A 26,062-nucleotide genomic window follows, 5' to 3' on the forward strand; every position below is an offset into this window, starting at 1 on the left:
TGTTGCTGTATCATAAATAACTTCAAAAACGGGACTAATAAGTGCTAATAAGAGCCTTCAAAGGTCACCCTGTCCAGAGACCTCCAGGGCAGAAATACTCGGCAGAAATGTCATATGCTGCATCTATGAAGACAAAGTCAAGTGAAGGGGGCACCAGGTATATGATAAATCCGATGAATATGTACAGCCAGTTTAGATAATCCAGACTGAGGAAAAATATTTCCCTTAGTAACAACCCAGCTCATTATCACCCGTCATCCAGATAAATGGCCCAGCACCTCATATGAGTTTCCCCAAGTAAATACAGCCTCCCAAGCAAGTCCGAGACATCTGCTCTAATGCCTTTGGGGAAGAATGGAATAGAAACATCTATGTTAGTTTTAGAGGAACACAGAAGACTTTCAGACTCACTCATAGTCATCCAGGTTTTCCTCTTCTTCAGATGAACTTGACTCGGGGAATCCCCTTAAGAAGAGAGGAAACGACATGAATGCAAAAAACCACCAAGAAATAATGCAATTACCTAGCAGTGCAAGGTCGAATCCCACCCTGCTTTCACCCCCACAAATAAAATTTAGACTGTCAGGGTTCCCTCTTTGCACCTGGGAAGGTATCGGCAAAGTGAAGAGAGAATCACTCAAAAGTCGAGTTCATGCCCAGTTTAATGAGAAAATGGCTCTTTGCTACAGGAGGCCCCCAGGAACGTGGATTTGTTTGACTCTTTTGGAAGAGCAGGCTCATGAAATAGATGAATACCTTCGGGAGCAGCTGTAGTAGGAGGTTAAAAAAAAAATCAGGCTGTGTATAGAGCAATTCTTAGAGAAGAGTAACTCGACTTGAGGTGGTTCTTCCTCCTGCTAGAGCCAGTGCATATCCTGAATGATGGACAGGAAATATCAGTGCGAGGAAAACTGTAACCCACAAGTCATCGATTCAGACCAACTGAAGGGTTCAGAGAGGCAAACTACGTGAATTGTTTTGGTTCGTTTTTACCTTAAACATGAAGTCTAGATGCAAAATGATTGCAAATGTGGTTAGTTTTCCTGCAAATGGAAGCAAATCCTAGACGTAAAGGAGTATCTGCATTTGATTTACCATGACATCTTTGAGGTGCTGTGATTTGCAACAGTCCTTTCCCTTTGGTTGCTGGTTGCAAAATCTTCATTGCTGCGACAAAAAGATACATTTTTGTAAACTTATGTTTATTTATAAATGTTAAAGGAGAAAAATAGTTTTGTTAGGTATCTTTTAGCTTCATTTAACATTTTGACCATCGTATTTCACTTGGTTTGGGAATTTCAGCTAATGAGTCCTTTTCACATTTTCATCCTTGCAGGGACCCCAATAACCAGAGGCAGCTTGACAGTGTTCCTAAACAAAAGAGAAGTGTGAATAGAAAAGTTGGATGAAGAGATCATCTTGACTCCTGATTTTTTTGTCGCTATGCAAGCATTCGGTCACTTATATATTTTAACATGTTATTTCCCTCTTGGCTGTTGCAATTGCAATGAAAAGTCTGGAAAATACTGAACTTTTAACTCCACGTGGGGTTAAGGGATCCTCAAGGTCTTCATCACCCCCTGCCACCCGTCATTTTCCCTCTTCCGTTTTGGGTGGTAGGCAGAGCATGAGGAAGTGCCTACCTCTCCAAGTCCAAAGGCTGTTTTGCTTGGAATGTAGGACCTATTTCCTGCTCGCCTTCCTATCTCAGGCCCTTTTTCAAAACCACCCTTCTTAGCAACAAGCTTCCTTAACAAGGAAATGCTTCTCTGGCTCCATTTCAAGGAATGACTGGAGAAAGCCCTCAGCGCTACCTTCCGAAGAGCCTTGCTCACTAGCATGGCTTTTTTACTTCATCTCTTCAAAAGAAAATTCTTATTTTAAAACGCTAAGCAATTTATTTAGCTTTTATGTTTTTTTTAAGAACACACAGGGAATGCCCATCAGTGGTGCATCTCTTAGGTTTATCCATATGATGGAACACTATCTAGACATTCAGAATAATCATGTAGCTTGCACAACATTGTAAATGTCCCTAACACCTCTCAACTGTATGCTTAAAAATTACTAAGATGGCAAAACGTATGCTATGTTTTACCACCATTCAATATTTTTTCCACATTAAAACTGAAGTGTAGCCTCATGTACTTAAATGGGAAAAAATGTCCAAGATGTGAAGTGAAGACAGAGAGTGGCACAGAAGAGTACGTGGTGAGAATCTGATTTTTTAATTCTCTACACGTGGTAATGTGTGCATAGAAAATAACGTGTGCATAGTTCTAGAAGAATGTACCCTGGATATTCTGCAATACTTGAATGCTTTAATGGAAGCATGCTGTTATTTTACTACTCAGAAAAAATTAAAAAGCAGCTCAAGTAAGGATAGTTGATAAAAAGTATTATCTCCTTATGTGAGCTGAGACTCATGACTGCATTTTTAAAAATCAGTCCACAAAGATCTTTTAGCAATCATCATCATTCACTCACTGATGTAATGCTACTCAGGCTAAGAAGTGATCCATCGGTTCTTTGTTCAGATAACTAGCTTTCTCGAGTTCTAGGGAAGAATCCAAGGTCAGGACTGAATCTTGGGTGCAAAATCTAAGGGGGTGTCAGAAAAACTCAGTAGTCAAGGTAAATAACGTGTTAATGATATTTTTAAAATAAAAATTAATGCAAAAAATCCAAGATGAAAAAAAGTCAGTATTTTCAATAAATATAGGATTTATGGGGCACCTGGGTGGCTCAGTCAGTTGGGCGACTGCCTTCAGCTCAGGTCATGATCCCAGGGTCCTAGGATCGAGCCCGCATCGGGCTCCCTGCTCAGCGGGAAGCCTGCTTCTCCCTCCCCCACTCCCCTTGCTTGTGTTCCCTCTCTCGCTGTGTTTCTCTCTCTCAAATAAATAAATAAAATCTTAAAAAAAACCAGATAGGATCTAGCCATTCAGGCATTGGTGGTTGTACTCCCCCCCCCCACCATGAATTAATAGTGCTGACTACTTATTTGAATACTGATCAGTTTCACTGCACGTTTCCCTCAATGAATCCCTGGGGCTTCCGGTAGAGAGCGGGGCCCCGGCACAAAGCTGACATGACACTCGCTCTCCTAGGACCTGCGTCTATCGATGGTCTCCTTCCACAAGAACCCTGGGTTGCAGCAAATAAATGTGACATGTCCCCTGAGGGGCCAGGTACAGATGAATACACTTGGCCTCTAGCTCCACTTTGAAATGAAAAGCACCACAGTTTGTTATATGCCAGAAGCAACAACAAGAATACACTCACGTTCTTTCAAGTTCCGTGTGGCCCTGTGGTTGTGTCATTGGTAGAGGGAGGCATTTGCTTTAGGTAAAAATGATGAGGATGGAAAGAATAAAAAAATAAGAGCACGAGGGAGAAAACAAAGAAAGGAGATGCCTGAGGAGTCAGAGAGATGTTCTGCATCCATTGTGGGGAAAGACAGACCCCGGTGCCCTGCAGGGAGGCTAATGACTGGGTGAGGAGACATCAGACAGTGAAGAATGTGATGGGGAGGAGGGCTGAGGCACCAAAGAGGGAAGGACAGTCACTTGACCCTTTTTCTATTGTCATCTTGTGATTCAGTTCAATCTTTAGTGAGCATCAAGTATGGGGCCGGCTCGGTCCCAGAGACCCTGGAGAGATACACAATTTAGGTACTGCCTTCCAGGTAGTTTTCATTTTCGCTTAAAAAACGTGTGAAGACTGATCACATCAGGAGAGCTGAAGGTGTCCATCCTGAGAAGGCAGCCGAGGCCTCGCTGGGAGTGTTATTTGGCATTTGTAAGCACAGGACAAAAGGAAGCCCACCCGAAACATGTAAAGGATATATTTTCAAGCTTCCAAGTTCTGGCACGTAGGGTTATTTGGGGAAAAGGGGGAGAGGAAGGGGAAGAAATAAAATGCACAAGTATTACTTAGATCATAGATCAGATCATCTAGATGGGAAGTCCATGCCATTCGGTCCCAGTGGGCCACTGCTCGCCCAGGCTTCTGGCTCAAGCACTGAGCCTTTCCGGAGAGGGCAGCCCTTCTCAGCTAGGGCCTGCGTGGACAGCTTTGAGGCTGACGTCCAAGGCAGGGGGCTGATGGCTACCCTACGTGCTGGGCAGCCCAACTAAAAGCTGAAGTTTACCTCTTCAGTTTCCTTACTTGCCACCAGTCAGGGCAATCTTCTCTTGGAATATGCTGCATGTTGACAGTTAGCTGGGAGCCGTAGTTTCTCTTTGAGTCACTGTCATACTGGGCCACGGTGGTACTTGAGGATGGTTCATTCATTCTGAAAATAGGAACTGCTCGAGGAATCTTCAGCTTTGGAGGACAAGAGATTTTAATATATCACAGTGAGGCACAGATTCAGGTAGTGGGAGCTAACAAGCTAAGTACATCAGCTCTTAGGAAAGAAAGAAGGAAGGAGGGAGGGAGGAAGGAGGGAAGGAAGGAAGGAGAAAAAGAAAGAAGGAAAGAAAGAAAGAAAGAAAGAGAAAGAAAGAAAGAGGAAAGGAAAGGAAAGAAAGAGAAGGGCAACAAGGGCAGTACTAAGTATTGGCAAAGGTCTGGAGCAACTGGAACTCTCATACTTGGCTGGTTGGAGTTCAGAGTATATAACCACATTGAAGAGCTGTTTGCAGAATCTACTCAAGTCAGGCGCGCACATACCCTATGATCCAGAAAGTCTGTATGTGCACCCAGCAGTGAAATCAAAAGACACATATAAGAATGTTCGTAGCAGAATTATTTCAATTCGATAAGAACTGGAAATGACCTAAATGCCCATTTAAAGAGTAAAATAATAAACCTATTTGATACTAAACATAAGGCATTACCCTTCTGGCCCCGGAGATGGAGGAGGGGGCCAGAAACCGAAGAATGTAGGTTGCCTCTAGAAGTTGGAAAAGGCAAGGAGATAGATTCCCCCCCCCTAAAGCTTCCAGAAGGAATATCGCCGTGTGGACCCATTTTATTTTAGACTTCTGACCTTCAGAACTTCAAGAGAATAAATGTGTGTTGCTTCAAGTCACTCAATTTGTGGTAATTTGTTACAGCAGCAATAAAATGAATATAAGGGTATATTCACACAGTGGAATCCTATACAGCAGTGAGAGGAAATGACAACCACACACTAAAGTGTGGGTCAGTCTCAGAGGAAGACAGATAATATGTGACGATATACTTTATGATTCCATTTACATAAAGGTCAAAACCAAGCAAGTGAGCTATGATGTTATAAGTCAGGCTAGTGATTACTCTCAGTGGGATGTAGTGACCAAAAAGGAACATGATGGTACCCCTGGGGTTCTGTGATGTTCTGTTCCTTGATTTGAGTGAGAGTTATACAGGTGTGTTCTGTTTGTGAAAATTCATCAAGCTGAACACTTCGGGCTCGTATACTTGTCCAAATGCATGTTATGCTTCAATTGAAAATTCACATAAAAAGATATAAGCTCTGCATTTAATTTTTCATACTCGTATTTTTACTTTTTTGCAGGGATCGATGACGTCCTGGAAATTTTCGCTCTGCAGGACACTGCTGTTTATGAGCTATGCGGTGGTTCTGTCCAGAGATAAATGCTGTGGAAAGTTCCCTACACGGAAGTCTGAACAGAAGGGCTAGAAAGTGGATTTTTAATTTCCTCAGCTCTGCAAAGTAAGTCCTCTACTGAATGTTCTGGTAAAAACAAAACAAAGGGAAACATGTTTTTCATGATACTCTCGCTGATCCCTGATCCCTTCGGGTAGCTTACAATCAAAACAGACTTAGAAACCCTTGGCCAATGATCTGCCTGACTGATAATTTTCAGCACATTTCCCCAAGAATTCCTTGCCAGAGATTAGATGCAATGGTTTCTGGCTCCTAAATTATCCTCTGCTCTTAGATTTGTTTAAAACAAATTTTACTGGATTATAATTTGCATACCATATAGAAGGTATAGAATTTGGTGACTTTTGGTAAATTTATCAAGTTGGGCAACCATCACCACAGTCCGGTCTGAGCACATTGCTGTCACTCCCATAAGGCGCCTGTGACCGTTAGCGGTCACCCGTTCCCATCCTGGCCCCGGGCAACCTGCTAATCAACCCTTTGTCCTTGTAGATTTGCTTATTCTGGACATGGCTCTTAGGTGTTTAATAAAGCCATAATTTTCAAGCTTCAGGACTGGAGCATGTACCCAAACTAAAATAGCAATGTTGCTGAGAACAAAATAAAGCCCTCCAACCTTAATAATTGTATTAGTTTCCTTGGACTGCCATGACAAATCAGTACACGCTTGGTGGATTGAAACAACAGAGATTTGTTCTCTTGCGTTTCTGGAGGCCTCAAGTTCAAAATCAAGGCTTCTCTATGGCCGTGCTCCCTTTAAAAGCTCTATGGAAGAATATTCGATTGCTTCTTCCAACTTCTGGTGGTTCTAGCATTCTTTGACTTGTGGTAGCATAACTCGAATCTCCTGCCTAGGTGTTTGTTTATTTATTTATTTATTTAATTTAAATTCTAGGTAGTTAACATACAGTGCGATATTGGTTTCTGGAGTAGAATTCAGTGATTCATCACTTACATACAACACCCAGTGCTCCTCACAGCAAGTGTTCTCCTTAGTACCCACCACCCACTTAGCCCATTCCCCACCCACCTCCCTCCATTAACCCTCAGTTTGTTCTCTATCGTTAAGAGTCTCTTACGGTTTGTTTCCCTCTCTCCCTTTCCCCCATCCTTGCCATATGTTCATCTGTTTTCTTTCTTAAATTCCACATGAGTGAGATCATATGGTATTTGTCTTTCTCCGACTTATTTCGCTTAGTGTTATACTCTCTAGCTCCATCCACGTCACCGCAAATGGCAAGATTTAATTCTTTTTGTTGGCTGAGCAACATTCCATTGTACAGATATACCACATCTTCTTTATGCATTCATCAGCAAGGGACATTTCAGCTCTCTCCATAGTCTGGCTAGTGTTGAGAATGCTGCTATAAACATCGGGGTGCATGTGCCCCTTCGAATCTGTATTTTTACATCCTTTGGGTAAATACCCACTAGTGCAATTGCTCGGTCATAGGGTAGTTCTGTTTTCAACTTTCTAAGGAACCTCCATACTGTTCTCCAGAACGGCTGCACCAGTTTGCATTCCCACCACCAGTGTAGGAGGGTTCCCCTTTCTCCGCATCCTCGCCAATTGTTTCTTGTGTTGTTAAATTTAGCCATTCTGACAGGTGTGAGGTGGTATCTCATTGTGGTTTTGATTTGCATTGCCCTGATGATGAGTGATGTTGAGCATCTTTTCATGTGTCTGTTAGCCATCTAGATGTCTTCTTTGAAAAGTGTCTATTCATGTCTTCTGCCCTTTTTTAAACTGGATTATTTGGTTTTTGGTTTGCCCAGGTCTCTAAATGGCCTTCTTCACTGTGTATCTCCCTGTGTCCTCTCCTCTTCTTTTTTTTTTTTTTTTAAAGATTTATTTATTTGAGAGAGAGAATGAGACAGAGAGAGAGCATGAGAGGGGGGAGGATCAGAGGGAGAAGCAGACCCCCTGCTGAGCAAGGAGCCCGATATGGGACTCGATCCCGGGACTCCAGGGTCATGACCTGAGCCGAAGGCAGTTGCTTAACCAACTGAGCCACCCAGGCGCCCTGTCCTCTCCTCTTCTTATAAAGACACATTCTAATCCAGTATGATCTCACCTCAGTCCTTAATTAATTACATCTGTAAAGACCTGTTTCCAGATAAGGTCACATTTTGAGGTTCTAGGTGAACATGAAATTTGGGAGACAATTTAACCTACTCCAATAATGGATTTCCTTTTGTCCTTCATGGTGGTTCATAAAGATTATATTTTTTTACTTAGAGAGAGGTGTGTGTGATAGTGTGCAGCTGAAAATAAGTGCCCAAGACACCATAGAGCTAATGGATGGGTAGAGACACTCCTTTACTTTTAGGAGAGCTTCTAGAGCATCTGTGACTCTCACAGAGCAGAGCAGTCAAGGTTTTGTTTGTCGTACTGTAGGCCAACTCCACCCTTGGGAGAGGGTTCTGGGAGCCACCTTGAAAGAAACTCTGTCCAAGATGGGTGAATCGACCCAGCAGAAATATGAGGACTAGAAACTCAAGAGCTGGGCGCCTGGGTGGCTCAGTTGGTTAAGCGACTGCCTTCGGCTCAGGTCATGATCCCGGGGTCCTGGGATCGAGCCCCGCATCGGGCTCCCTGCTCCTCGGGAGGCCTGCTTCTCCCTCTCCCACTCCCCCTGCTTGTGTTCCCTCTCTCGCTGTGTCTCTCTGTGTCAAATAAATAAATAAAATCTTAAAAAAAAAAGAAACTCAAGAGCTAAGGGTCAAGAACTACCGCTCTGTCATAAAACTACATTTGGCTCTGCATGCTCGTGGTGAACCCACGGAAGTTTCCCATAAGCTAAAGAATCAGCATTAGGAAACTGTCTCACCCAGGAGCCATCCCTACCAAAATCATGATGGGATCAGCCACAAATGACTGCTTTTTATTAGACCCCCTCTTCCTGGGCCCCAACCATGACAGAGTCAGAAATCTCAGCTTCTCCGTGGCCCTCTCCCCAAAGCAGGCTGCCCGCTGATGCACACCTGAGCTATGTGAAGGGGAGAAGTTGTAACTTGGAATGATGTTTGGAGTTGTATGATTATAGCATTGGATGGGACAACTGAGAGGTTCTTCTCATGACTACTAGTAATTGGGACATTCTGTTTCATTGGCAAGCAGCTGGAATTCCATTCCATTCAGGGACAGAGAAGAAAGCCCATCAAGTGGCTTTGAAGGGATAACAGAGAGAAAGAATTAGGTTATTTTCTGCTTGTGCCCTATGGAGTCCCATCCTTCGCCAGGATACTCACATGAGGCAGTCTTGGCCAGGCTGCTGCTGGGGGAGGAATGACAGCTAATAACTCATGTGTGAGGCCATCGTAAGGACATCTCCCACATGCACCCATTTCTTGGCGACTATTTATGTGCTTACAGGTCAGAAAAGGCCCAGTTATTAAGTATAACAATATAAAATGGTAAAATGGTTCAATATTTGACCTTGGCCTTCGATACTGCCGCTGCTATGGGTGACAGCTCACCTTTGTCCTCTTTTTGCTCAGCAGTCTGAATGCAGCCCATATTTTCTAGTCTTGAATCTGGCAACTCTTGGTTTATTTTAATATATCCTGGCTATGCAAAAAATTTTAAATATCGACTTACCACTCTGTCTGGGAAGATGGGAACCCTGTGTTTCTCTTCATGGGTTGTAATGTGCAGATCAGCATCTGAAAAGAAAAACCAGGTAATATCAGCAGGGACTTTAAACAAAACAAAGCAAACACCCAATGTTAAGAATCAAAAGATTAACTAGCTTATGGGATCAATGCTTCAGATGACGTGAGTTTAGACGCAGCATCTGGAGTGATTTTGTTGTTTTCCTGTGTAACGCTCAACTAAAACACCACTCCTCCACTTTTGATTAGCAATATCCTCCCCCAAATGGATAAAAAAATTCGAGTTCCTCTAAATCCTGTGAACTATTAATTTATACTGCATTTCCACCTTGTATTTGAAATACAGATATCTAATCTCGGTGGGTAGTACCTTTGACACTAGGGTTCAGAATCCATGTCTGATTCCTCTTTGATTGGCTCATATGAGATGCTTATAAGTAGTTGATTTTTTTTTAGATTTTATTTATTTATTTGAGAGAGAGTCACAACACAAGAAGTGGGGGGGGCGGTCAGAGGGAGAAGCAGACTCCTTGCTGAGCAGAGAGCCCAAAACGGGGCTCGATCCTAGGACTCCGGGATCATGACCTGAGCTGAAGGCAGACGCTTAACCGACTGAGCCACCCAGGCATCCCCAAGTAGCTGATTTATAAGTGAACAAAAACTATCCCATACTTTTTTCCATTTCTTGTGATAATTGTTGGTTTCTCTTTCCACTTCCACATGTAGATAGATGCCCAGGCTATGGGTGTAAAGCCGTTATGTGCCTTCTAAGCAGAGCGGCCATACAATTTACTAACCAGCCTGGAACGTTTCTTACAGGGATAGGTAAGCTTTTAATAATTGTGCCAGGTCACCAGCTGCAGAATGAGACTGCTCCAAACAAACTGGGGTGTATGGCAAACTCACTTGTAGGCCACGTACCCTGGAAAAGGAATGGTCCGGGGCATTTTGGAGACAGAAGGAAGCAAGTCTCTCAACTATTTCCTTCCTAGTAACTGTACCCTTGGGCAGCCCTGTAACCCAGCAGAGGAGTAAGTTATACTTGACTAGATAAGTGATATCATAGCTGCTCATGGGCCACGGCTCCTCCAAATTCTGTCGTTTTCCTCAGAGGCTGGAAAAGAGCCTGTTGTACCCAGAACATACGGCAGATGCCATCCAGACCGAGCCTAGGAAGATAATCCCAAGGGAGTGCTCTCTCTGGCCTTTTTTCCTGCTTCTTCCCAGGGAGGTAGGGTCAGAGCTAGAATCTGGCCTGCTGGGTAATGATGCCAGATCGTGGACAGAATAATTGGGGGAAAGAAATAAGGTTCTAAGGAAACATTATTCCTCAGCCCCTTACAGTGGAGGGAGGATCCATATACACTAGTTTCTGTATAGTTCATTAAATCACGATAATTCCCAAGTATAAAGGGCAATGTGATATACTTAGGATGAATAAATATTCACTGTGTAGTCTAATTAAGATAGAAAACACAATGAACATTTATTCATTGATTTTTGTTGTCAAATTACTAGTAATACCATTAATGTGAGCGTCGGGTGTCAATACTATAATGGAGTGAATTTGAATAATAGCTCATGTCCCTGTGGGTTTTACAGTTCATAAAGTCACCGCTGATCTTACTCAATTCATTAAAGTTGTAATCCAAGCATATTTTGTTCAGGCTGGTAAAACTGTCATCAGAATAAGTTCTCCTTTTTAATTTATTCACAACTTACTGTTGTTAAACGGTGACAAACTCCTAAAATATATAAGACTGCCTCATGGGGTGCCTGGGTGGCTCAGTCAGTTAAGTTTCGGACTATTGATTTTGGCTCAGGTCGGGATCTCAGGATCTCAGGATTGTGGAATCAAGCCCCGCCTCGGGCTCCTCCCCGCTCACTCACGGATGCTCTCTCTCTCTCAAATAAATAAATAAAATATTTTTTAAAAATCTTCAAAAAGGAAAAAAAGACTGCCCCATGTAAATATCCTGAAGATAGGATGGGACCCTATAGGGGCACAAACAGAAAACAACCTAATTCTTTTCCTCCCTTGCCCCTTCAAAGCCACTCAGTGGACCTTCTTCTCTGTCCCCAGATAAAGTCTCAGCCAGATTTTCTTAGGAATATAACTCTGGGTAGAATCTGATTGCGCTTAAAGCAGACCCTTCACTACCTTCTGTGGTGTTATTAAGAAATCAGTAAACATGTACAGAATGGTAAGCCCTTTAAATATGGGCTTTTAAAACTTGGTCATCCATCACTGTGGTATATATGGTGATTCCAAGTGTTACTTAAATATTATCCTTTGACATATTTTTTAAAATTTTATTATGTTATGTTGGTCACCATACAATACATCATTGGTTTTTGATGTGGTGATCCACGATCCATTGTTTTCGTATAACACCCAGTGCTCCATGCAGTACGTGCCCTCCTTAATACCCATCACCGGGCTAACCCATCCCCCTCCCCCCTCCCTCTAAAACCAAAACCTTTGACATATTTTTTAAAAGAATTTTTTTTTTTTTTAGTTTATTATTTTAGGTTATGAGCCATGGTGATATGTTCTCCACATTCTACCCATTTGGAGTTTATCTTAAACCAGGGAGAATTATGGGAGGAAATAGACAGCGCCTTGCTCGATTCATGATTCCAATTTAAAAAAACATTTCTCACGAAATGAAAGAACGGCAAATGTTAATATTGTTATTATTTTATGACTCAGTTGACCCTATAATTGGACTTCATCTGCCCGATAGCATTTTTTGAGGCTGAGTTTTCATGATGTCAACCGAAGTGGCACATCTTGTTTTCCCAAGCTGGTGAACTGTTCTGGAATTTGGCAGGTTTGCCTCATGGGGCACCGTCCTCCCAGGGCCCAGCCCAGTGGCGGGGGGGGGTCACCTTACATGCTTCCCAGAGGGTACATCCTGGGGCCGCTTTGCAGCTCTGCTGGCAGCACAGGAACTTTCCATCCACGAAGAACCCACTGTGGTACTTGATCAGCAGGTGGGGGTTGCCCCTTATCTCTGGGGAACAGGCAGGAAGAAAACACAGCATGAGCAAATACTGGCCCGAGAGAAGAAACACATTCAGTAAGCGCTGTTATCACAGAACAATGAAAACCTTATTTTGCCAGCAGCCAGGGTAAGAGAAAATGGTTCCCGAAGGATATAAGTCTTTCACTCAGAAGTTAATAAGCCAAAAAAAATTTTTTTAAAAGTCTACCCAGGTATAGAGTGAGAACAACACAGTAACTTCTATCAGTCTTACAAAAAAAAAAAAAAAACCCTAGAAAATGTATATACAGATTAACTTGGTGATCTAGGGTTTTAGAAATACATCTATAAAGGAAGCAAGTGGGTTAGGGCACGTGGGGTTCAGGAGGCTGAAGGATAGTCCTAGATCTCAGCAAGACGAGAAGAAGGTTCTAATGCACATGTATTTCCCTCCGCTCTTCATTTTGAAACATTTCAAAGGCACAGATGAGTTTCAAGACTAGTACAATGAATGTCCGTATACACTTCACCCAGACTCATCAATTTTTAATTATTTGCCGTATTTGCTTTTTCTCTTTCTCTCTGTATATACATACTATTATTATTAAAAATTTTTAAATTATTATGTTTTGTTAACCATTTGAAAGTAAGTTGCAGGTATCATGACCTAAATAATGTCACCCATAAATACATCAGCCTGTGACTTCTTTTTTTTTTTTTTAAAGATTTTATTTATTTATTTGAGACAGAGAGCACATGAGAGGGGGGAGGGTCAGAGGGAGAAGCAGGCTCCCTGCCGAGCAGGGAGCCCGATGCGGGACTCGATCCCGGGACTCCAGGATCATGACCTGAGCCGAAGGCAGTCGCTTAACCAACTGAGCCACCCAGGCGCCCTCAGCCTGTGACTTCTGTTAGTAGGGACGGACCCTTACATAACCATAATACAATTATCAAATTCTGGAACTTTGACATGGATACAACACTACTGCTGAGTATTTTATATTCAAAATTTTCCCAACTGTTCCAGTAATTCCCTTTATAATCATTCACTGTTTCTGACTGGGGATCCAATCCAGAATCACATATGGCCTTTAGTTTTCTAGTTTCCCTTGATCTGGAATCGTCCCTCATCTCTGCTTTGTCTTTCGTGACTTTGACTTGTTTACACTAGGAATGGATCATTTGTGGGGCAACTTTTCTAGGAATGTGCCTATTTTAAAAAAATAATGGGAATAGGACAATGTTTAAAGAAATGAAATTCTTTTTTTTTTCAAATATGCTGTTATTTTTTAAAGATTTATTCAGTCACTTTAGAGAGGGGGAGCGCAGGAGGGGCAGAGGGAGAGGGAGAGAGAATCCCAAGCAGACTCTGCACTAAGCGCAGAGCCCGATGTGGGGCTTGATCCCATGACTCCAAGACCACGACCCAAGCCGAAACCAACAGTCAGACACTCAACCAACTGCACCACCCAGGCGAGGTGCCACCAAAGAAATGAAATTCTAATACTGGAGTAGAATACTGTTTCTACACCACATGAGCCTCTCTCAAAATACAGCAGAGAAACCTACAAGGTTTAGTAGAGAATAGTTCAAGAAGAGTCTCTAGGTGGGGAGGGCTGATTCTATGTGTGACTTCAATTCTTTTCTTCTTGATTTTATATTCATCTTAAGGCTTCCTTATTTTAATCCCAGGAGAGTTCTGCTCTTCCTTTCCAACCCCGATTCAAGGAAGTGTTTGGAGATAATAAGTGCTTTGCTGGGTCATCAGATCATAACAAACCATAATTATGTAAAGCATCCAGCACAGCATTTGGCTCAGAGCACGTGTTCAACGAACAGTGGGCTTTAGGTGTTATCATTCCCTTAGTTTAGCTCAGCTCAGCTTGGCTGAAAGCACTGGTATTAAAAACAAAAACAAAAACCTTTACTAAATATTAATGGGAACTAAAGGGAAATTATTACAGAAGTCACAAAAAGCAAGAGGAGTTACGATTATAAAACACAAGTTTGTGACTAGAAACTGGTCCCAAATGGTCATTGCCATTCCTTGGGCACATGACTTGCCTTCCTGCTCTCCGAGATCTTGCTCCCCATGTGCCAGGATTCCTGTTATTTCCTACTACATGAATTTCGTTTCCTGGGTAACTATTTCTTTTCCAACCAAGTCCAAAAGTCCACATTGCGACACTCCCACCATTTAATAATGACAATAAGAGGAACTCGTATATATTAATGTGTGTGTATAGTTTACATATTTCCCTTCACATGTATCATCTCGTTTAATCTACTCAACAGCCTTGCGGGGAGTTGTTACTGTCTTCGTGGCACTTACAGAGCTAGGTAAACTGAGGTGCAGAGAGGTGGCCTAACTTGCTCAAGTTCACAGACCTCTAGTAAGTAGCATATCTGAGACTCAGCCCCAAGCTTTTTCTACTATAATCCGATGCACAGATGCCAGCTTCCCTGTAGAACCCCCTTCAGTTTTCGTTTTTGGAAAGAAGGACACGCTTTATCCCCATCTGGTCTTCTGAACTCAGAACCATGGTGGCTGACACGCCTGAGTCCCCACTCAGTCAGCCCAAACCTCCTGGGTATTGGTTACCGTCTGGAAAATGCCGTGTCTCCGACACCCCCTCAGTTTATAATGCCCGAGCTAAATAGCAGACAAAAAGACTTCACAGGGGAGAGGACTTAAGTGAGGAAACTCCTTTGTTTTCCTGCGGTGGGTGGCGGTGGGTTGGTTGGCCAGGCTGACGGCCGATACCGTCCTCCTCTCTTGTTTCCTTCAAGCTGACAGCCAATCTCACCCACCTTCTCTCTTGCTATTTACCAGCAGGAAGGCTAGAAAAACCAGATACTGACTTCCAGCCTCCCTTGCATATAGAGGTGGTCATGAGACAGAGTTCCGGCCAGTAAAACATCTACAGAAGTTGGCAGGGGACGCTTCTGGAAAAGCTCAGAGCCTTTCCGAGAGCCTCTAAGGGTGGCAGAGCAGAAAGCTCGCAGGAGCCTGGGTCCCCACTGACTTCCCTGAGCTGCTGCCCCTGCCCTGGACCGTTTACCTCCGGACTTGTTAACTGTGTGAGAGGAACCGACGTGCATTTGTTTCAACAGCTGCTTGGCGTCTTTTTACCTGCATCCCAAAGCATTGTTAATTGATACACGTGGCTTCCTGTGCACATGGCAGCCCTAGTGATAGGGTCCCTTTGAAGTTTTACGAGGGGCCAAGAGATTCACCTTCGCTTTTTCTGTCTGCTTTCCTTTATGCTCCATATGCCTTTACCTGAGCTCTCCAGGGCCCACCCAAACCTGCCTGCCGTACATAGTTCCAGAAAGACCCACAAAAGACTCTAGGGCATGACTCAAAGCTGCACACCGGAGGTGTCCACATAGCAGCTGCTCCCAGGAAGTCCCCCCGGAGGAGACTGAATGGGAAACAGCCTCTTAGGGCTCGTCCTGGAGGCCCCACTCTAACCACAGCGACTCACGTTTGTGTGTCGGATGCTTTAATATATATGTGAGTCATTCATTTGTGGCTCAAGATCACTCGAGGAAAGAAGCAACGTGACCTCCTGTTTCATAGGTTAGGAAACTGAGGTCCAGAGATGTGAGATGTGAGAGAGGTTTCATTAGGTAACACAGCAAAGCAGGAGTTGGATGTAGATTTATCTGTCTCTAAGACAGATGCCCTTCTCACTTCAACAAGCTGGGAGCAGGGAGAGGGAGGCTTCTCCCCTCACTGGACCACCTGACTATCCTACAGGATAGGTTGCTAAACCCTTTCATGCAGAGGAAAAATGAAGCCCTATGTGTAAAAAAAAAAAAAAATGTATTTGCACCAAAGTGGAGTAGGGGGTTGTCTAACGTGATATACTTTGAAGTACACTGCGAAAGAACCCTAATCGAAAGAAAACAAAACCTCACCTGATCTGGGGACTTAATATCTGAAATTCCACCAGTAGAGTCATTCATTCGAGTTATATACTGTCCTCATACTATCACCTACCTTTCAAATAAGAATATCACGGGGAGAAACATCACAGCGCCAAATTACCAACAGTGTTCTCTCTTCTACCGCGGGCTGTCACCACAGCAACCTGAGAATCCCTGAGCAAAAGCTCCATTAAATCCTCAGTTTTGCCTAGGGTTGATACCACACTGGTTAAAAGGCCGGGTTGGGGTAGTCGAATTGTGAGTTCTCCATTATTAGGTACGTGACCCCGGCCATGTCTCTTTAACTTCACTTATCTGGAAAAGGGAGAATAAGATCACCCCTTTCCATGGACTTGTCAAGAAGATTACTTAAGGAAATGCTTTACAAAGTACTTGACATAGCAGTTGGCAGATGATAAGTCGTAGGATAGAACTTTCTGTAAACAGCCAAAGTCCGGTAGCCACAGGCCTTGACACAGCCCCGGGAGAATGGAGACTGCCCTGGGAAAGGGAAGCACAGTGGGTGGGGAGCAGGTGGTCTGGCTTCCTCCAGGCTGCCTGCTGGGAAGGCACAATAGCTCGCTCTGAGCAGGGCAGGAAAGGGAATGCGAGCCACAGGTTTGCTCCATGTAACAATGAGAATGCAAAATGACAGTGAGCCTGGCACGTTCTCTGAGGTTCCTGGGAAAATCAGCAGGTTCTCTCTTGGCCATGGGTCCTTCTACTGCCATATCTCTCCCCGCCAAGCCTCAACAGAACTCCATGGAGGACTCCCTTTAATGACTTTTTAACATTACCTTTTTGTAATGCTTTCAGCCACTGACTTCGGCTCTCTTCGTTTGATGCATAGACATAGAGAAGCCCATCTTTATAGACAATCTGGAAAGGAAAAGATTGGATGCATTTAGATACAATTGCATCCATGGTTCATTCCGGCGTGACTGCACATTTCCTGGTATCCCAAAGAAAAGTTGAGTTTGCTTATAAAATAGGCATTTGCTCTGGAATTAGATGGAAAAAAAATCTAGTTATTTTTACCCTCCGCCTCTCAGTTTGTTTTATCCCAGACACTTCTACACTTGGGAAAATCACAGCAACGATGCATCTGACATCAGTGAACATTGAGGTCTCGGCATGAGTGCCCTGGACCATGGAGAATTATAAAAGTCTAAGATGTTAGATATTACAGGTGTGTTAGGAATGTTCTGGTCCATCCACCGACCCAGTGCATGACTCTCTTTATAGCCCATTGGAAAATGTTTACCTGCTCTATCCTTAAAAATATCTTTAGGGATGAAATGTCCTTTACTTTTGCTAAGCCATCCTTGGCAATTTCCATATATTCTGATCATTATATAGTTCATACTTATATTGAGTAAAAATAGGTCTCCCTGTTACTTCATTCCCTTGGGCCAGGTCCCTCCCCAAGGAATCCCCAGCAGAAATCATTGTCTCTTCTTTAAGATGCTTGTTTACATGTCAGAACATTATAATGTCTTCCCCAGATCCCTCTCTCGTTTATTCATTCAGTTTTTATGAGTAAATGATACAGATCCTTTATTAAATAGCTACTAGTTTCTGGGCTCTTTCCTAGACACTTTAAGATCTTAATCCTGTCTCGGCTCTGTGAAATGTGGACGATTATGCCTGCTTGGCGAATGAAGAAACGAACTTGGATAGAGGGTTGAGCACATTGCCTATGGGAATGCCAATACCAACTGTGGGGTTAGGAGCTCTGGGCACCTCCGAAGCCTGTGCCCTTTTGAGCGTCCCATGCCTCTGTGATACGAATTTGAAGCATCCTCCAAGAAACCCCCCTGGTTTCTTCCAATTGGAGAGTGAGGAGTGAATCTTCCGCTTCCCAGGACACCACGGCTCCTTCAGTTTCACACTCACCCTCATTATAATGATCTGCAAATGCCTTGGGGATGAGGATGGCATTTGATTCCTTGTAGTGTGCCTAGTACCTTGGAGCCCCTTAGAAATGCTCAGCAACGTTTAATGAAAGAGACTGTCAGGCCCCAAGGCAAGTCAGCCCCCTGTGGCTTACTTGCTCCTCTTTCTTTCTCTCACTCTAGGGAAAGCAGATTGGTAGGTCGAATTTCAACAAAGTGCCCAGCTCCCATCTGGGGAGGTTCCAAGCCTTGTCATTGTCTTGGCCATTTTGCAACATCTTTTGTTATTGCCAATATATGGAGTTCGTAATAGAATGTGGTCCCTCTTACCTGAAAAGGGTACTGTCTCTCCACAGGGGTCTGCTCCTCAAGATTTACTTTCTCCACACATCTGATTTTCTTAATCTCAATTGATCCTTTTCTGCTGCCTCTTCTCTGATTTAAAAACCAAAATATAAGATGTGTCATGCGATAAACAATGGGACACAAAGAAAAGCATAAAGTGAAGGTTATCCTAGGCGGGAGATTGAGAGATGGGACGGGTATGTGAGAATTTTTCCAATTGTTCCATCATAGTCAAAATCCAGTGGCAACAGAATATATTTTTGAGTGTGGGCACAAACTCATATACTCCTCCAAAAGCAAGTCTAGAAGCAGCCCTTAATTTTGTTTAATAATCTTGAAACATATTTCCATCATCTGCCATGTGCTTAATCTATGGAAGATCAAGATTTAACTCCAGAAAGCATCTTTTAAAATTTGGCGGCGGGGGGGGGGGGTTGGGTGGAGAGAGGGAGAGAGAGAATCCTAAGCAGGCTCCATGCCCAGCACGGAGCTGGATATGGGGCTTGATCTCACGACCCTGAGATCACCACCCAAGCCTAAATCGAGAGTCCGAGGCTGAACCGACTGAGCCACTTGGGCACCCCCCCCGCCCAGAGAGTGTCTTAATTTTGTTTCAATTTTAGGACAGTATTTTAGGATTTCTACTCTGATAGACTTCTTAGCTGAATAGAATTAGTCTGATTTCCAGCACAGTGTTTCTTATCTTCAGCACTATTTGGGGCCAGAGAATTCTTTGTGATGGGGGCTGTTCTGTACATTATAGGATGTTCAGCAGCATTCCTGGCCTCTACCCATTAGATGCCAGTAGCCCACTAGACACCCCTCCCCAAATTATAACCAAAAATGTCCCCTGGGGGCCAAAAATCACCCTCAGTCAAGGACCAGTGTTCTAAAGTTACAATTTGCCTTAGTAAAATTAGCCAATATTTTAAAGCCCTTGATCTTGGTTTAATCATACCTTGGTTAAGAAAAGACAATGTGATAAGTGAAGGCAAGTTGATCTTGGCTGTGTGAGCTAAGAAACGGGACATTGTTTCATTATAATTAAGCACTTTGTGGAGACTCAAGATATATAAATAGTATAAACACAATCGAATAAGCAGGGTCTCACCATTTTGTCATATTCATAGTAGGAGAGATCTGTTTTGGTTAAAACAAAAAGCCTCTCTTTGTAATTACTTGGCGACATTTTCTTTTTTTGCTGTGACCTTTTGAGAAGAAGTTCTTCTAGAATGGATTTTGTGTCCATATTGTCGTCCTAAGTAAAATAAAATGATGAAAATGAGTGTTTGCAGCACCTAGCTACATTCTCGTTTAGCCTTCAGAATTTTGAGTCAACTGTTTCTCATTCAGGGATAATATAAATAATACAGTTTTTACAAATCAGGCTTAGGATTAGCGAAGAAATTTTAACTAAGCAGACTCAAAAACACATACACCTGCCCTTCATTCCTACGGCCTTGGCCCTGGCTTTTATAAATATGTTGATTTGTTTACAACATTTCATGTGTTTTACTCGCCTCCCACTCTGGGTCGTAAATGCACTGTCTTTGTACTACCCTCCAGACCACCTTATCAAATTTCTCCTTATTCCTTAAGCATTCTGTAGGCATTTGTTGAATTGAATTGGACATGATCAAACTTTGAAATATTTGAACTCCAGACAGCTCACCATATCTGAAGTGACTGATCAACACATTTCTCTCCAACACTGTGGCTGGCTGTTTGACCCGATCATCCGGGCCACTGTGAGACTCTGATATCATTGTAAGTGATCCCCACAGTTCCCGATCATGATCCGATCTTTAACATAAAGGACAGGGGTCTACTTTTCAATATTTCTGAGAACAAAACGTTTAAAAATGCCATCAAAATCAATCTAAAAGAACTGAACAAAATTGGTACCTTACAAATTAAAAACACTCTTGCTTTTCCTTCCAAAGCCATGGAGAACATTAAAGCTTGAGGTAATTCTAGAAAATAAATCCATTAATTTTCTGGTTCTCCTAAGACTGTTGCTTCAACTCTCAGTCCGATATCAGGTCTGGTAATGAAAAGTAATGTTAAAAAAAAAAGTAATGTTAAGCAGTAGGCCACGAGAGATCAACTTTCTTATGTTCTTCTTTGCTTTGCGAAATCACATGAATACTAGCCGTCAGATGTTCAATAGTTTCTATCTTCCTTTGTTTACTGATAATCTGAATGTCATTACCTTTACTCACCTTGCATTCGATCAGCCAGGGTGCGCTTGTGGGTCCTTAACTTCAACCCTCGAGCTCTAAGCAAAACCTTGCTGCTCTGGGGCACTCATGTTCCCTTTGGCTATGCCAGGATCATGCATTACAAAGAAAATATTTGCATCCTATTTATCACTCTCCATCAGGAAGCACCCACATAGGCATTGCTCTGTGTGGATGGGGGGGGTGGTTGCCAAGTGAACCTGTCCGATCACTAAAGGCCACTTCTCACGGGCCCTGAGCATAATGGGCCCACTATGGCAAGGAAGTGGGAGGGAAGGGAGACACATTGAATAAACCACAGTCAGGTCCAGCCAGCTTCCCTCCTGACATAGACCACACCACTCTAGAAACGGGAATCAAGAAAATCAGCCTATGTTCATTATTTATACAGATGAAGTGGCTATTTATTAATCCCTCACATGTTCTCTAAGGGCATCGTTTGGTTTAGAGGCAGAAGTAATGGAAATCTTATCCATTACAAATCTTATCCATTGGTTACTTTCTGTTTTGAATATTGTTTTAGCGGGGCGGGGCGAGTCTAATTCCTTTGGGAAAGTAGAGTGGGTTTCTTTTGAGCACAGTGGGTGCTATTTGTCATGGTCACTGGTTTCTTGGCCCCCGGACTCAAAGATGGGGCAGAGGTTGGTGGCAGTAAACCCAGCCTTTGTTAGAAACTCTATACATGCACCTGTTCAGATAAGATGATTTTCTACACCCAAAGTCTATGGCCGGAAGAGAATTTCCTTGATGACTTACTGAAACTGTGGAGGATCTAGTTTTTTGGAGGTGCATTCCCCTTTTGGGGAGCCATACCACACTGGGCATAGTTTTAAGGCACTTTTGCCTTTTACATTCCTGCATTCTAAAATTTTACTAACAAAGCATACAAAGAAAACTGTGAAAACTTTTGTCAAACGTCTTTTAGATCCACAGCTAAAACATGACTCCTTAAAGCGGAATGCTAGTTAAATAGATCTGGTTAGTTGAATACAAAATTTTTACTTTTCAAAAAAAAAAAGTTTACTTTTCAAAACTTTTTCAGTTGCTGAATGAACTTGTAACATTAAAAGCACTATTTTAAAAAGGCAAATCCCAACATCCCAGGCAGGAAGCAGCCTTTCCCGGTACGCATGACCATACACACACTTTTCTGTTTATAGAAATTTACATTCATTACATTAAAGATTTGGGGGGAGATTTTATCTAAAAGATTAATATGGTGAGTCACAGACACCATTGACAAATGAAATTCACAAGGTTGCTTCTGTATATTGAAGGGAAGAAGAACATTGGCTAGAAAGGAGGGTACCAAGTCCTCGAGCACATTCTCTTGTCAATCTCCAGGACTTCATTCCTGTTGTTGCATCTGATGCAATATAATTTGTCAAATTTCGACAAAATTGTTCATTCCAAAGCTCTGCCTTTTGTGAATTTTTTGGCTTTCATTTCTAAAATCAAACGTGATGTGTGTTTATTCTACAAAATTAAGAACTACCAACAAGCAAAAGAAAAAAAAACCTGTTAACATCTTGGTGAACGTACCTCTAGATTTTTCCGAATATACTTGTGCATGTGTCTATTTTCACAAACATGCGCTCACACTCTGTGCAGATAGGTCTGTAATCTGTTGTTCTCATGTAACACACACCTGGGGACACATGTCTTTGGAGACCTTCAGAGTTCTATTCCCTCAGCTGGCCCCCGGAGCTTCCTAACGAACTTGAAGAACCCCGTTTTGATGACTCACGCTTTGGTCTCATCCAGATCAGTTTTCTTCTAGGACAGTACCTGGTTCCTGCTCCAGATTGGACCTGCCTTTCTACTTCTATTTGCTTCTATCGCTTCCTTGTACTCTTCTCCTACGTTAGCCTAGATTCTAAAATGAAGGCATTTCTATGATCTCCCTTGGTATAGGAAGAGATAATGAGTGATGACTAATTTTTAGAAATGTAATATTGCCTCCCTGTATCAGGACGATAAGTCGACAGGCTCAGGTACCACTGTTGACTCAAATGCCTGCCCGACGGCTAACAAATTCGGCTCTGCCTGCCCATATTTAAGGTATATTCAGTTGGGAAGGTTAAAAAAACACTTTTAAAATGAAATGAGAGGGGCGCCTGGGTGGCTCAGATGGTTGAGCGTCTGCCTTCGGCTCGGGTCATGGTCCCAGGGTCTTGGGATCGAGCCCCGTGTCGGGCTCCCTGCTCGGTGGGGAGCCTGCTTCTCCCTCTGCTTCTGCCTCTCTCTTTGTCTCTCTCTGTCTCTCATGAGTAAATAAATAAAATCTTTAAAATATAAAAAAAATAATAAAATGAAATGGGATCCTAAAGCTAGTTAGTATTAGCCAGAAATCTATTTCCATAGAAGAGCCGGCAGGATTTGGCTGGGCTCTCATATTACCACCTACATGGAATAGATACATCAATTTGCTTACCAAATAGCCCAGGCTGCCTATTTCCATAAGCACAAGAAACTAGAGAGAGATTAAAGCGCAGGGGAGGCAAAAACAAAAAACAAAACCAAAAATACTGTCAGAAACCAATATAGCGTTTTCTCTAGGGAAGCCAGCAACTGTTATGTAACCCATAACATGCGTAAGAGGTGAATGCTAAATTAACGTGACTTGGACTCTCCATGGTTACTTAGCATTTGTAAGGAAATGTTATCAGGAGAGTAGGGAGTTCAGCTCTGCAGGTCTCTCCAGCACACTTGATTTTGAGCCTGCAGCGTGCCGGACCTCGAGTGAGTGGTTCCAGAAACGAGGATCAGCTCTCCACTGCCCAAGTGACAAGGAGCAGACTTGAGAGATAGGTTTCATAGCTAATTAACGTGCGAGGTGGCTGGACGGCAGTGGACTCAGAAGGCATGGAGGAGGTTACAGGGCTGTCATTTATGAGCTGGGTCACCCTGACCGAGCCCCTTCCCTGCGCTAAGCTTCAGTTTTCTGATCCAGATATATGAGATGGGTTATATAGCTCTCTCATCTTTACGGGACACGAATGAGAAAGCTTATGTCAAAGTTCTGGGCACACCATGGGCACTGAACCACGACTGAAAAAGAAAAGGGGGGAAAGGAACAACTGAAATGCTAGAGCAGAGCCCATGTTCTCTTTGTTCTGAATGGCCCAAGGAAGGAAAGTTGTTTCTTTTTCTTAAGATAATCAAGAAAGACGTTATGGAAGGGAGGACATTAAAACTGGACCTTGAAGGATATGAGTGATTGTAGCAATAATAATCCTAGCTAACATTTAAAGGGGGCTTGCGTTATGCCAGGCACTATTTAAAGCACCTTAAAAATATGCATTCGTGGGATGCCTGGGTGGCTCAGTCAGTTAAGCAGCTGCCTTTGTCTCAGGTCATGATCCCAGGGTCCTGCGATCCCAAGTCCCACCTTGGGCTCCCTGCTCAGCGGGGAGCCTGCTTCTCCCTCTGCCTGCCGCTCCCCCTGCTTGTGCTCTCTCTCTCTCTAGCAAATAAATAAAACCTTTGAAAAGAAAAAAAATATGCATTCCTTTACTCTGTGGGGTAGGCCTAACCCCCCCATCCTATGGGGTATGTCCTAATTCAGTCACCTTTTGGAGTAGTTAGGAAAAAAGCAAAAGGTGGTAAAGCCATGTCCTAATACCTTATGCTGAATTAGTAACGCACAGCACTGCTTAGGTCAGGGTTGGTCAGGGGAGAAGCACCCAGCTGGTGGGTTCAAATCTCTGCTCCAGCTCTGTGCAACCTGGCGTGTTACTTAACCTTGCAAAAGCCCATCTTCCCCATCCGTAAAGGGAGTAAAACAGTAACCACCTCGAAGGGTCAGTAGGAGTTGAGAGAAAACGGCAGTATGATGCCTAGCACGCTGGCAGATACTCCCCAATTCTGTACCCCTTCCCCTCATCACTCCCTAGGTAAAGTTAAAAAAAAAAAAAAAAAAGACCATAGGAAAGGTTAAAAACTGAAGAGAATGAAATGAGCCTTGATGATAAAATCTCAGTTGTCATCCCTCTTCCCAGCACGGGGCGGGGGTGGGGGTGGGGGTTGTGGCAGGAAGACGCCGGGTGCATTGTCTTGTCCGCAAGCACCTGCCCTGTACGTCGGTTTCAAGCTTTCAGTCCTGGGCTGGCTTACCTTAGATTCAGGGTGAACCAGCCCCTGACTGACTGTGTTCTTGTGCCACTGGGTTTCTTACAAATCAATACGTGGATGTCACTGCGGCTGTGGTCCACGGACTGACGGTATCAGCGTAGCCCGGGAGCTTGTGAGAAATGCAGACGCTCAGTTCCCACCCCAGACCCTGAGAATCTGCATTTTAGCGAGATCCCCAGGTGCCTCGTGTGCTCATGAGAGTTTGGAAAGCCCTGACCTAAACCGCGATACACGCGCCCTCCTTCTTAAATCCAGTGAACTTGTCCTGGTCCGCGAGAACTCTCAACATTATCTGGCGGTGGCTGTTCCTGAAAGCTTCACCTCCCCCATCTTTCCATCGCCACCTAAAATCCCCCCAAACCCCAGACGTTGGAAGCCTTCAGAAACCTGAGAACAAGTATTTGTAGTTAAAGTAACACCATAAAAACACAGATTAAATAAAAGCGGGTAAGACGAACATCTCTCTATCTTTTTGGAAGCAGTCAGGAAGCCAGTATGCAAAGTCGCGGAAGGGCAATGCCTGCGGACGAGGACCGAGGGAAGCAGCAGAGGAAAGGCGCTGAGCCCGCCGGAGCTGAGCCCGCCGAGCTGCCGGCCATACACACAACCTGACAGCCTGCCTGAGCGAGGTTGCTGAGCTGGGGGAGGACTTGGCAGTAAAACCGTCGCAGGCCTCCAAATTACATGGTCTCCTCCAAAGTCCCCGGAGGAGCCCCAGCTATTTCATATTCGTCGTTCTGAACCCATTTGCCTGGAGGATATGACATCGTGTGGCCACCGGCCGCCGCAACGCACCATTCTGGCTCTATCCGCCGCCGGGGTCCACCGCGGTGCGGTTCCTCTGCTCTTGCCCGAACGCAAGCCCCAGCTGCCCTCCTTCCAGCCGCAGCCGCGAATGTCTCACATTTTCCCCGGCTGCTGGGTCAGAAATGGCTACATTACTCAGTGCCCCCAAAACGTTTATTGTCCTGCAAGGGCCTTACACAATCCCACAGGAAACCACGCTCAACACTTAGCCAACACTTGTTGATCTGATTGAATGCAACAAAAACGGAGACAAAAGCCTATTTCATAAAGGTTCCAATTTTGATAACCACAGCTCCTGTTTTTCCCAGGCAGCCCTCGGGGACATGTGATAACCTTGTCTTTGTTTATAGAGCTCTGGGCTGCAAAGGACCAGAAAATAGCTCGGCAAAACCCCACTTCTGACGCTGGCTTCTCTCACGAATCAGGAAACCATGAGGTAACGCCGAAGAGCGCAGAGAATAAGCAATGAAAGCTTCAACTCAACAC

The 26,062-nt window shown here is 43.7% G+C and overlaps 1 protein-coding gene and 1 long non-coding RNA gene across 3 annotated transcripts in view; one reads left to right on the plus strand and one right to left on the minus strand.

The window, feature by feature from the left end:
- Window positions 1-25,742, minus strand: part of BMX (BMX non-receptor tyrosine kinase) — a 48,759-nt gene extending 23,017 nt beyond the window's left edge. Inside the window, exons 1-9 of one of the 2 annotated variants that reach the window (XM_081809132.1) lie at window positions 25,565-25,742; window positions 19,507-19,653; window positions 18,381-18,485; window positions 16,953-17,034; window positions 12,133-12,252; window positions 9,222-9,286; window positions 4,154-4,329; window positions 1,096-1,167; window positions 412-465 (exon numbers count right to left, since the gene is read on the minus strand). In XM_081809132.1, coding sequence (XP_081665258.1) covers window positions 412-465; window positions 1,096-1,167; window positions 4,154-4,329; window positions 9,222-9,286; window positions 12,133-12,252; window positions 16,953-17,034; window positions 18,381-18,485; window positions 19,507-19,653; window positions 25,565-25,567 — 824 coding nt within the window. In that variant the 5' untranslated portion in view covers window positions 25,568-25,742. Of the gene's footprint in view, window positions 1-411; window positions 466-1,095; window positions 1,168-4,153; window positions 4,330-9,221; window positions 9,287-12,132; window positions 12,253-16,952; window positions 17,035-18,380; window positions 18,486-19,506; window positions 19,654-20,617; window positions 20,754-25,564 lie in introns of those variants that run through there. The other variant, XM_081809133.1, reaches the window with a different exon arrangement.
- On the plus strand, window positions 5,238-5,665 carry LOC145717888 (uncharacterized). The gene is made up of 2 exons (XR_014141392.1): window positions 5,238-5,357; window positions 5,507-5,665. It is a non-coding gene; the product is annotated as an uncharacterized LOC145717888 (long non-coding RNA).
- Window positions 25,743-26,062: the final 320 nt, after the last annotated feature.

This window comes from Leptonychotes weddellii, chromosome X (genome assembly GCF_054177405.1).
Source record: "Leptonychotes weddellii isolate Sample4059 chromosome X, ASM5417740v2, whole genome shotgun sequence".
Classification (NCBI taxonomy): domain Eukaryota; kingdom Metazoa; phylum Chordata; class Mammalia; order Carnivora; family Phocidae; genus Leptonychotes; species Leptonychotes weddellii.